This window comes from Semicossyphus pulcher, unplaced genomic scaffold (genome assembly GCF_022749685.1).
Source record: "Semicossyphus pulcher isolate SPU_LCO1_2020_fin unplaced genomic scaffold, fSemPul1.0.p SCAF_23, whole genome shotgun sequence".
Taxonomy (NCBI): Eukaryota; Metazoa; Chordata; class Actinopteri; order Labriformes; family Labridae; genus Semicossyphus; species Semicossyphus pulcher.
The window spans coordinates 15,426,503-15,437,386 of NW_027211697.1; the positions used below are offsets into that span (position 1 = coordinate 15,426,503).

General features: G+C 43.1%; 1 gene segment (V, D, J or C); it reads right to left on the bottom strand.

The window, feature by feature from the left end:
- Positions 1–304: 304 nt before the first annotated feature.
- On the bottom strand, positions 305–2,094 carry LOC138602595 (Ig heavy chain V region 914-like). The segment is given in 2 exon segments: positions 305–557; positions 1,958–2,094. Coding segments are annotated over 2 exon segments (390 nt in total).
- Positions 2,095–10,884: the final 8,790 nt, after the last annotated feature.

Here is a 10,884-nt window from a genome sequence, read left to right on the forward strand (position 1 = left end):
TGTATTTACATAAATGCAGCTGTTGCTGTGAGTCATGATGAACTGTCCCAACATGCTGACAAACACACTTTCATTGATCAAATGTGCGTCAGTGTTAATTCTTCATTGTTGAAGGGGAAATGTTTTTAAAGCCCGACATGCTTCAGTGCTTCTCGTACAGCGATCAGGGTTGTTTAAAGCCTGTTTGTCCCACTGAGACTGTTGTTATAATCATTAGTGGTCTGAGGGCTCCTCCTCTGGTGGCTTCATGTTACAAGTGTTCAGGCACTGAGGGGTTTTTGTTCAGCTCTGCTGATGGTTTGTGTTATTGTGTGTCTCCGGCACAGTAATACACAGCAGTGTCTTCAGTCTTCAGACTGTTCATCTGCAGATACAGTTGCTGTCTGCTATTGTCTTTGGAGATGGTGAACCGGCCTTGAACTGACTGAGAGTAGGATTTGCTGCCGCTACTATCAGTGCTTATAGCTGCGATCCACTCCAGTCCTTTTCCAGGAGCCTGTCTGAACCAGGCCATATAGTAGCTGCCGAATGTGAATCCAGAGGCTGTACAGATCAGTCTGTGGGATTCTCCAGGACGTTTAACCACTGGTTCAGATTCTGTCAGAGTCTGACCATCAACACCTGGAGAGAGGATAAAAACATCAAGTGAAATCAGCTGCTGACAGATATATACGCTATGTAACATGAATATAGTGATGATCTTCACCTGCCCAGCAGACAGTTAACAGCAGCAGTCCTGTCCTGTAGTCCATCATGTTAAACTGTGTGTCCACTGTTCTCTGTCCTCCTCTCTGCAGTCACATAAGTAGAGGAGGAAGACATCACAGTTTGCATTGACTCCTCCTCACAGGGAGAAAAGGAGTGTTTTGGGGGCAGGTGGGAGATTTTCTTTGTGTGGTCTCGACATATTTAGTCATATGTGATCATCATGTTTCCTCTGTTCTAACTGCAGTGTGGTCGGGCAAAGCAAGAAAACTTCATGTAGAAAATGATCATTTAGTTTCCTCATTCTCTGGAACATAAAATAAATCTCCTTCTTTTATTCCTGAATATAAAACACTTCAATTTTCACTACGTGTTGAACAATCTCAGTATTTAATCTGCAATCAAATATTTACTGACATTTTATTTGAACAGGAGTCGCTTGTATCACTTGTCTGTTGTTTTTAATCTTCTCTGTGTTCAAATGTCTATGACTCTCCTGTTATTGTCTCTCACTGTGGCTCTCTGGCACAGTAATACACAGCAGTGTCTTCAGTCTTCAGACAGTTCATCTGCAGATACAGCTGCTGTCTGCTGTCATCTCTGGAGATGGTGAACCGGCCTTCAACTGACTGAGAGTAGTGTTTGAGGCTACCACCAGTGTGTACAAAAGCGATCCACTCCAGTCCTTTTCCAGGAGCCTGTCTGATCCAATGCATGCTGTAGCTGCTGAATGTGAATCCAGAGCCTGTACAGGTCAGTCTGTGGGATTCTCCAGGACGTTTAACCACTGGTTCAGATTGTGTCAGAGTCTGACCATCAACACCTGGAGAGAGGATAAAAACATCAAGTGAAATCAGCTGCTGACAGATATATACGCTATGTACTGATGACATGTAGACACAGTTACACTCATACAAATAATTTATTCAGCAGCATTGTATAAAACAAGAAATAATCTTTTTACATCACACACATTTATTTTCTTAATCTTCAATTACATTTATGTCTCTTTTAAAAATAACCAATTTCAGTCAAATTAGATAAAAAAGACATTAAATCACAACTCAGAATTTTTATCATTTATAGTTAATCACAGTCAGTATCAGTGCTGAGACGACTGAATATGTTCAGAGGTGGTAAATAGAGGAAGTAGTTTTTGTACGACTCTCCTGTTATCGTCTCTCACTGTGGCTCTCTGGCACAGTAATACACAGCAGTGTCTTCAGTCTTCAGACGGTTCATCTGCAGATACAGCTGCTGTATGCTGTTGTCTCTGGAGATGGTGAACCGGCCTTCAACTGACTGAGAGTAGGATTTGCCGCTACTACCAGTGCTAATCCAGGCGATCCACTCCAGTCCTTTTCCAGGAGCCTGTCTGATCCAACCCATGGTAGCCACTGAGTGTGAATCCATAGGCGTAACAGGTCAGACTGTGGGATTCTCCAGGACGTTTAACCACTGGTTCAGATTCTGTCAGAGTCTGAGCATCAACACCTGGAGAGAGGATAAAAACATCAAGTGAAATCAGCTGCTGACAGATATATACGCTATGTAACATGAATATAGTGATGGTCTTCACCTGTCCCATCCTGCTAGGTTCAGATTTGCCAGTCTTGTATGATCTCATTCACTACAGTATGGGAAATATTCTGTGGTGCAGTAACTCGTTTCAAGGCAAAGCAGGTTGCAGTTGCTCCAGTCTCTGTACGACTGCCAGCAGTGTGTTCAGGAGCACAGCAGGCAGACCCTCACATTGCACCTGAGGAAGTGTCAGCAACAGCCTCACTACCAAGCACACTAGACAATTAGATAGACACAATGCAGCTAATGCCATTCCTTGGGGAAGAGGTTGTAGCAGAGCCAAGAGCTAAACAGGAGGACAGATTGGAGAGGCGCAGACAGCAGGAACTTTCAGGTCCAGAGTTGCAGACTTTAACATACCTCAACTCTAGTGTATTAAAGTTAGTGAAACCAATCCAATGAAGGTAAGATATGCTTGGTAATTGAATATGCTTAAAGAAACAAACAGCCTCCATCACAGCTTTCCATGAATGGTTTTCATTTGTTCCTGAGCACAAAGGGTTGGAATATGAATGTCTCAGGAAGGTGACAGAAAAGAGGGCGGGTTCGGTGGTCCATGACTTTAATAAAATGGCCTAAAATTGTAGCTTGTGTCCTTCGTTCTTTTCTGGCAGCTCATTTTCAAAACAGCAGGGAAGATGTGAAGAGCGTTGCACTCAGTGGGAGCAGTGATGATTTGTGTGTAAAGCTGTGGAACAAACTGGTCTTTGCCTTGTGGGCTCTTGTTCAGTGTGTCAAGATGACCAGTCGGATGAACTTAAAACGCCAGGTCTGCCAACCAGAGAGGGTCACTCGGTTCATGAAGAGGTCGGTCCTTCTCTTTCAAAAACTGGTCGATTTCTGATCTCAGGGAATAAAAACCGCTGCAGCACAGAGCCGCGACTTAAATACTTATATATTCATACAGTAACTGAACCAGCTGAGAAGGAGAATACACCTTTCTCTCCTCACTGACGATCTTTAACTCATGGTTCAGCAGTTTAGAGCCTGTTTTTATCTTGACGATTTACAAAAGTGTGAGACGGGGAGCTATAATGTTTATGTAGTTACATTATCAGATGGTAATTTCTGCCCCATCCCATAAAAACAGAAACAAACTGTTTCTAGGTATCACAAGATGAAGCTTCTCTCTGATTCTTCTGTACTGATGTCGGCTGCAGTAAAGGTGAAACTAGATCTGCTTTGATACTTTGAAATATTGAACTCTCTGATTCTGTGAGTTACATAAACATTTATCTTATCTACTAATCAGAGAGCATTTTGCTAAGTGTCTGTACTCTGATAAACTACAGCAGTTTTCAGGCGGAGATGCTGGCTCAGACTGGAAGGGTCTCAGACAGCTCACCTGCTACAAGCCGAAACCCCCCCTCTTCAAGGACCACAGGACTTAATGACTACAGACTCGTCGCCCTGACCTCTGTGGTAATGAAGTCTTTTGAGCGCCTGGTGCTCTCATACCTCAAGGACATCACAGACCCTGCAGTTCGCCTACAGAGCCAACAGGTCTGTAGACAATGCAGTCAACATGGCCCTCCACTTCATCCTCCAGCATCTGGACTCGGCAGGAACCTATGCCAGGATCCTGTTTGTGGATTTCAGATCTGCCTTCAACACGATCATCCCGGCTCTGCTTCAGGACAAGCTCTCCCAGTTGAACGTGCCCGACTCCACCTGCAGTTGGATCACTTCCTGTCTGGCAGGAGGCAGCATGTGAAGCTGGGGAAACACGTCTCTGACTCCAGGACCATCAGCACCGGCTCCCCTCAAGGCTGCGTTCTTTCCCCTCTGCTGTTCTCCCTGTACTCCAACAGCTGCACCTCCAGTCATCAGTCCATCAAGCTCCTGAAGTAAGCGGACGACACCACCCTCATTGGACTCATCTCCGGTTGGTGATGAGTCTGCCTACAGGTGGGAGATTGACCATCTGGTGACCTGGTGTGGTGATAACAACCTGGAGTGTAATGCTCTGAAGACAGTGGAGATGGTTGTGGACTTTAGAAAGAAAGCAGCCACACCCGCCCCCCATCAGCATCAGTGACTCTACTGTTCCACTGTGGACCATCATCAGCCAGGACCTCAAGTGGGAGCTGAACATCGGCTCCCTCATCCAAAAAGGGACAGCAGAGGATGTACTTCCTGCGGCAGCTGAAGAAGTTCAACCTGCCAAAGACAACGATGGTGGTGTAGAATTGCATCCTCACCTGCTCCATCACCGTCTGGTACGCTGCTGCTACTGCCAGGGACAAGGGCAGGCTGCAGCGTACCATCCACTCTGCAGAGAGGGTGATTGGCTGCAATCTGCCATCTCTCGAGGACCTGTACACCTCCAGGACCCTGAGGTGTGCAGGTAAGATTGTGGCCGACCCCTACTCACCCCGGACACAGTCTCTTTGAGACCCTCCCCTCTGGCAAGAGGCTGCGCTCCATCAGGACCAAAACCTCCCGACACAGGTACAGTTTCTTCTCCTCTGCTGCCAGCCTCGTCAACAAGGCCCCATATCCTGCACATATGTACAGTTTTTAATTTTTAATTCACACCTGTTGTACATATTTTGTATTATACGTATTGCTTTTTATATTTGTATTATTATTGCCTGTTTTTTATCTTATTATATTTAAGTCTTTTACTTATTTTATTCTAGTTCTGTGTTAATGGTTCTGCACCAAAACCACCAAAAGAAATTCCTTGTATGTGTGAACCTACTTGGCAATAAACCTGATTCTGATTCTGATAAACATTTAGTGAGGTAGCCGAGTTGCTGAGTTTTTGTGCAGGTGTGTTGGTGGTTTGTATCACAGTGGAGCTGACTCGCACACAGTAATACACAGCTGTGTCTTCAGGCTGCACATTCTGTCCAGTTAATGTAACCGAGCTCGTTGAAGTGTGTGTGTGGTAGCTGAACTTGTTCTTCAGAGCATTATTCTGGTAAAAGTCTCCTCCTCCCCATCGATTACAAATCCACTCCAGTCCTTTCCCTTCATGCTGTCTGATCCAACCTGTTGCATAGTTGTTATCAGTCAAAGAATAACCAGAGACCTGACAGGTGATGGTCAAAGACTGTCCAGGCTGCACAACCATTGAGTCTGGCTGGATGAGGTCGATACTGTTCACACCTGTGGAAACACAAACCAACATGATCTCCATCATTCATCTGATTATTCCCTGTTTCTAATGTGTTTATTAGTTTAAAGCTGCTCACAGGATCCAGCTGTCAGCAGCAGCTTGTTGAGATGGTGATCAACAACGATGTCCACACATGAACCTGCATTAACTGTTGAGCCAGCAACTTCAATGTTGTGTTTGTGTTGTGGTGGAGCGGGTTCACAGAGGAGGATGAAAGTCTGTTTCAGTCCAGGGTTTGTGTGTCGGATATTTAAGAACAATGAGATGAGCAGATATGTACGGTGGCCGGCAAGGGCAAACGCGCTGCAACAGCCCAAACAATTTCAATTAGAAGAAATGAGCTGCAAATTCAGAAACGATGTAAATTCAAAAACACAAGCAAAAGTCTAAAACAAATTCAACGACGGAAACGCGCTGCAAATGAAAAAACTGCTGCAAAAAGCCAAAACAAATACATTAACATCAAACACGCTGCAAATACAGAAACGACGCAAAGTCAAAAACTACTGCACGGCTTAATTCTGTGTCTTTACATGCGTAAAATTACGGCTCGCATACTTTCCATATACACATAACCTCAGCTGAGGATCTATATTAAGCGTGGAAGATATCGTCGTTAGGACATAATTAATTAAAGAAGGCAGCTTCGTGACACAGAAGACAGCCTAAGTGGGGGTTCAGATGGGAAATCTCACTGGTGCCGAACTCGGCAAGAAAACCACCACGCTACTGTCTTCCCTGTTCTCAAACTGAGCAGTGTTGGTCTCTGGCCATATGGTAGCGGCCCGGCCGTGACTTCTGCTGCGGACGAGATAACCCCAAACACCCAAACTACCTTTTGCTAGTTGAGTTAACACGGACACTTAACTGTACTCGGAGCCCGATACCGGACAGAGTAATCATAAAGAACCACTAGCTGCACGGCTAACAGAAGCTACAATTAGCAGCGGTTAATTTAGTAAAGCTATCAGTTGATCGGGAGCCCTGTCTCAACAAAAGTGTGTGATTTCTTTGCTCATATTTTAAAGTTGTCAGTAGTACATGACCAACAGAGACACTCCGCTCCAGCAGCGTCTAAAATGAGAAAGTCTGAGAGGTAATAAATTCACTGTCTCGTCTCCCTCTCTCTCCAGTTAATACTAACCTGTCACACAGAGCGCCCCCTACAGGCCTGGAGCTCTTCCGTTGTGTTGGCTGTATTTGCAGCGTTTTTCTTTTGCATGTGTTTTCTGGGTTTGTGTGTTTTTGACTTTGCATCGTTTCTGTATTTGCAGCGTGTTTGATGTTAATGTATTTGTTTTGGCTTTTTGCAGCAGTTTTTTCATTTGCAGCGCGTTTCCGTCGTTGAATTTGTTTTAGACTTTTGCTTGTGTTTTTGAATTTACATCGTTTCTGAATTTGCAGCTCATTTCTTCTAAACAAAATTGTTTGGGCTGTTGCAGCACGTTTGCCCTTGCTGGCCACCGTAGACATGAGTGTCTCATTACAGTAACAGAGCAGAGAGAGACTGGACACTGACTGCCATCTAGTGTTTCTATAAAGAGAACTGCATTATTATTTTCACTCTCATACTGAGACTGATTTTAGACGCCAAATAATATAAACATTAATGCAACAATAATGTAAACATGTAGTATTTATTTAATTTATATCTAGACAATTATTTTAGCAGATGGATTTTCTGTTATTGTCTGTTACATGAGTAAGTGATCATTACTGTAAGACAGCCTTTGAGTTCTATGGTTATTGTTGATCGATCAGTGCAGTAAAGATGAGTCCTGAAGGATTTTGTACAGCTGCTCAGCCTCCTCCAGTCACTGTGTGTCTCTGGCACAGTAATACACAGCAGTGTCTTCAGTCTTCAGACTGTTCATCTGCAGATACAGCTGCTGTCTGCTGTTGTCTCTGGAGACGGTGAACCGGCCTTGAACTGACTGAGAGTAGAATTTGCTGGTGACTTGAATTTGAGTGATCCACTCCAGTCCTTTTCCAGGAGCCTGTCTGACCCAGTTCATGCTGTAGTCGCTGAATGTGAATCCAGAGGCTGTACAGGTCAGACTGTGGGATTCTCCAGGACGTTTAACCACTGGTTCAGATTGTGTCAGAGTCTCACCATCAACACCTGGAGAGAGGATGAAAACATCAAGTGAAATCAGCTGCTGACAGATATATACGCTATGTAACATGAATATAGTGATGATCTTCACCTGCCCAGCAGACAGTTAACAGCAGCAGTCCTGTCCTGTAGTCCATCATGTTAAACTGTGTGTCCACTGTTCTCTGTCCTCCTCTCTGCAGTCACATAAGTAGAGGAGGAAGACATCACAGTTTGCATTGACTCCTCCTCACAGGGAGGATAAACCTGGATCAGAGTTGATCTGTTCCTTTAATTTTTCACAGAGTTTGATGTAAAGTTCTGATGAAACTCAAAATCAAGCAGCCAAAGAGACATTTAGTATTTGTAGGTCAGTGTTTTGATGGATTAGTAGTTTACATCATCAGACCAGGTGACATAGGAACATGGGCTTGATTTGGACAAATGAACCATCATCAGTCGTCGTGTTCATGTCACATAAGACAAATCAAGTAACCTGTATCAAACTCAGTCGGTCCTAGACTGCCCTCTAGAGTTTGAAGAACACTTTGTAACACGACAAAATTGTATCAGTGCAGTTATTATAGAATGTTTATGTAGTTTAATGTTAGAGTTGGTACTGTATTGGCTGCAGAGTCCTTGTTGGAAGGTTTAGAAGGTCCGGGCTCCTCAGCAGCAGCAGAGCTACAGAAAACATGCTTTATGTAAAACGTGCTGTGAACTCCACTGACAGCCTGATGTGAAGCTTTTATAGCCAGTAAATTTGATATTGAAACATTATTTTATTTATGTTCAAATTGCAAACAACCAAAAGCATCATTAATATGATTCTTAATGTCAATTTTAACATTCACGGACAATATAAAATGTGTTTATTAAAATCAGCGTTGCTGTAACAATGAAGAAGAGGACTACTGGAAACTAAAGGAGCAGCCATGAATAGAAACTAGAAACCAGCAAGAGGAGAAGACACTTTATGTCCTTATAAGGCAACACACAAGGAGGCTTATTCACATCCATGGGACAGTAAAGTTTATTAAAATGTTTTCTCTCCGTCTCACAGAAAGAGTTGGTGAAACTTCAGTCATATCAAACGTAATGAGATTGATGTTTGAATCACATGTTTTATGTCCTAAATAATAAACACCACCATGACTTTGGCTAAAGACCGGTTCAGTCTCTAATGCACGTATGATTCTGATAACTTATCAGTTTGATATTTTTTAGTATGTTCTCAAAAAGGAACTGACTTTCAGAGACGAGGAACACTGAGCAAAGTAATCAACCTCATTTGTATAAGTTGTTGAATGCTTTAATATTTAATAATGTATCGTGGAGTTTGTTACTGTGACAACATACACTATTTTATCAGTGATTGGAACATTGTCTATTATTTCCAATGTTCTAAAGACTGTTTCTGTTGTTGCTGTAACAGTGAACTGATGTTGAAATCTTTGGTGGTCTGAGGGCTCCTCCTGTGGTGGCTTCATGTTAGTGTTCACAAGGGGAGAAACTGTTTTTATCGATGATACTTGGTGCTCAAATATTGTAAAAGTTAATAATATTTCCCAGATGTCAAGTTTTTAAAGTTCAGATTTCAGCATAAAGTTATCAGCACTATCTTGTTGCTGCTGTTTACATTCCCCCAAACAACAAATCCAAAAAGAATGCAACAGAATTATAATTTTAATTGTGCTAATGAACCAGTGTATTAGTATCTAAATAACTCAAATATGACAATGTATCTTTTTCTATTCTACTTTAAACAATGTGTCCTTTTGTTCTGTGTGTTGCAGGAATGGGCTAAAACATTGAATCATTGTGGAACTCTGTTGTGCAATGACAAATGAATGATGTTGAATTCTTGATGGAAACGACTTTAACATTCAGACGAATGAGATTAAACAAGACTTCAACATTGAATCTATAATAAGAATTTACATTATGGCACATCAGTATTACAAACATATGTTCCAACTGTCCCCAGTGATGGTTGTAAACAGAGGAAGTAGTTTTTGTACGACTCTCCTGTTATTGTCTCTCACTGTGTCTCTTCTGGCACAGTAATACACAGCAGAGTCTTCAGTCTGCACACTGTTCATCTGCAGATACACCTGCTGTCTGCTGTTGTCTCTGGAGATGGTGAACCGGCCTTGAACTGACTGAGAGTAGAATTTGCTGCTACCATCATAGTAGATGTAAGCAATCCACTCTAGTCCTTTTCCAGGAGCCTGTCTGACCCAGGCCATGTTGTAGCTGCTGAATGTGAATCCAGAGCCTGTACAGGTCAGACTGTGGGATTCTCCAGGACGTTTAACCACCGGTTCAGATTGTGTCAGAGTCTGAGCATCAACACCTGGAGAGAGGATAAAAACATCAAGTGAAATCAGCTGCTGACAGATATATACGCTATGTAACATGAATATAGTGATGATCTTCACCTGCCCAGCAGACAGTTAACAGCAGCAGTCCTGTCCTGTAGTCCATCATGTTAAACTGTGTGTCCACTGTTCTCTGTCCTCCTCTCTGCAGTCACATAAGTAGAGGAGGAAGACATCACAGTTTGCATTGACTCCTCCTCACAGAGAGAAACTGGGCCACTTTAATTTACCTCACCTCTCGTGTGTTAAAGTTTGCTCACATTTGTATGAAGAGACAAAAAGACTGATCATTCTTTTTGGCGCCTCATCAGAGGAAACTTGGCCTTTTCAGAATCAGGTTTATTGCCAAGTAGGTTCACACATACAAGGAATTAGTTTTGGTGGTTTTGGTGCAGAACCATTAACACAGAACTAGAATAAAATACGTAAAAGACTTCAATAGAATAAGATAAAAAATAGGCAATAAGCATAAAAATGTAAAAAACAACACGTATAACACAAAATATGTACAACAGGTGTGAATTAAAAATTAAAAACTGTACATATGTGCAGGATATAAGTGAGTGCAAAAGCTTGCGGTATAAAGTTAAAGATAAGAATAAAAATAGTGCAGCGTATAGACAATATAAAAGTCCAGTGTGCGTTAATGTAACGCATAGTCTGAACTAGAGTCTTAAACAATCGTGGAATGTTGAGTGACTGAGAGGCTGCATGAGAGTCCATGTCACGTGGGGGGGTGGGGTGGGGTCGGGGCCTTGTTGACGAGGCTGGCAGCAGAGGAGAAGAAACTGTTCCTGTGTCGGGAGGTTTTCGTCCTGATGGACCGCAGCCTCTTGCCAGAGGGGGTCCTGGAGGTGTACAGGTCCTCGAGAGATGGCAGATTGCAGCCAATCACCCTCTCTGCAGAGCGGATGATACGCTGCAGCCTGCCCTGGTGAGCTGCCCGAGCTGTCCGAGACCCTTCCAGACTGAGCCAGCATCTCCGCCTGAAAACTGCT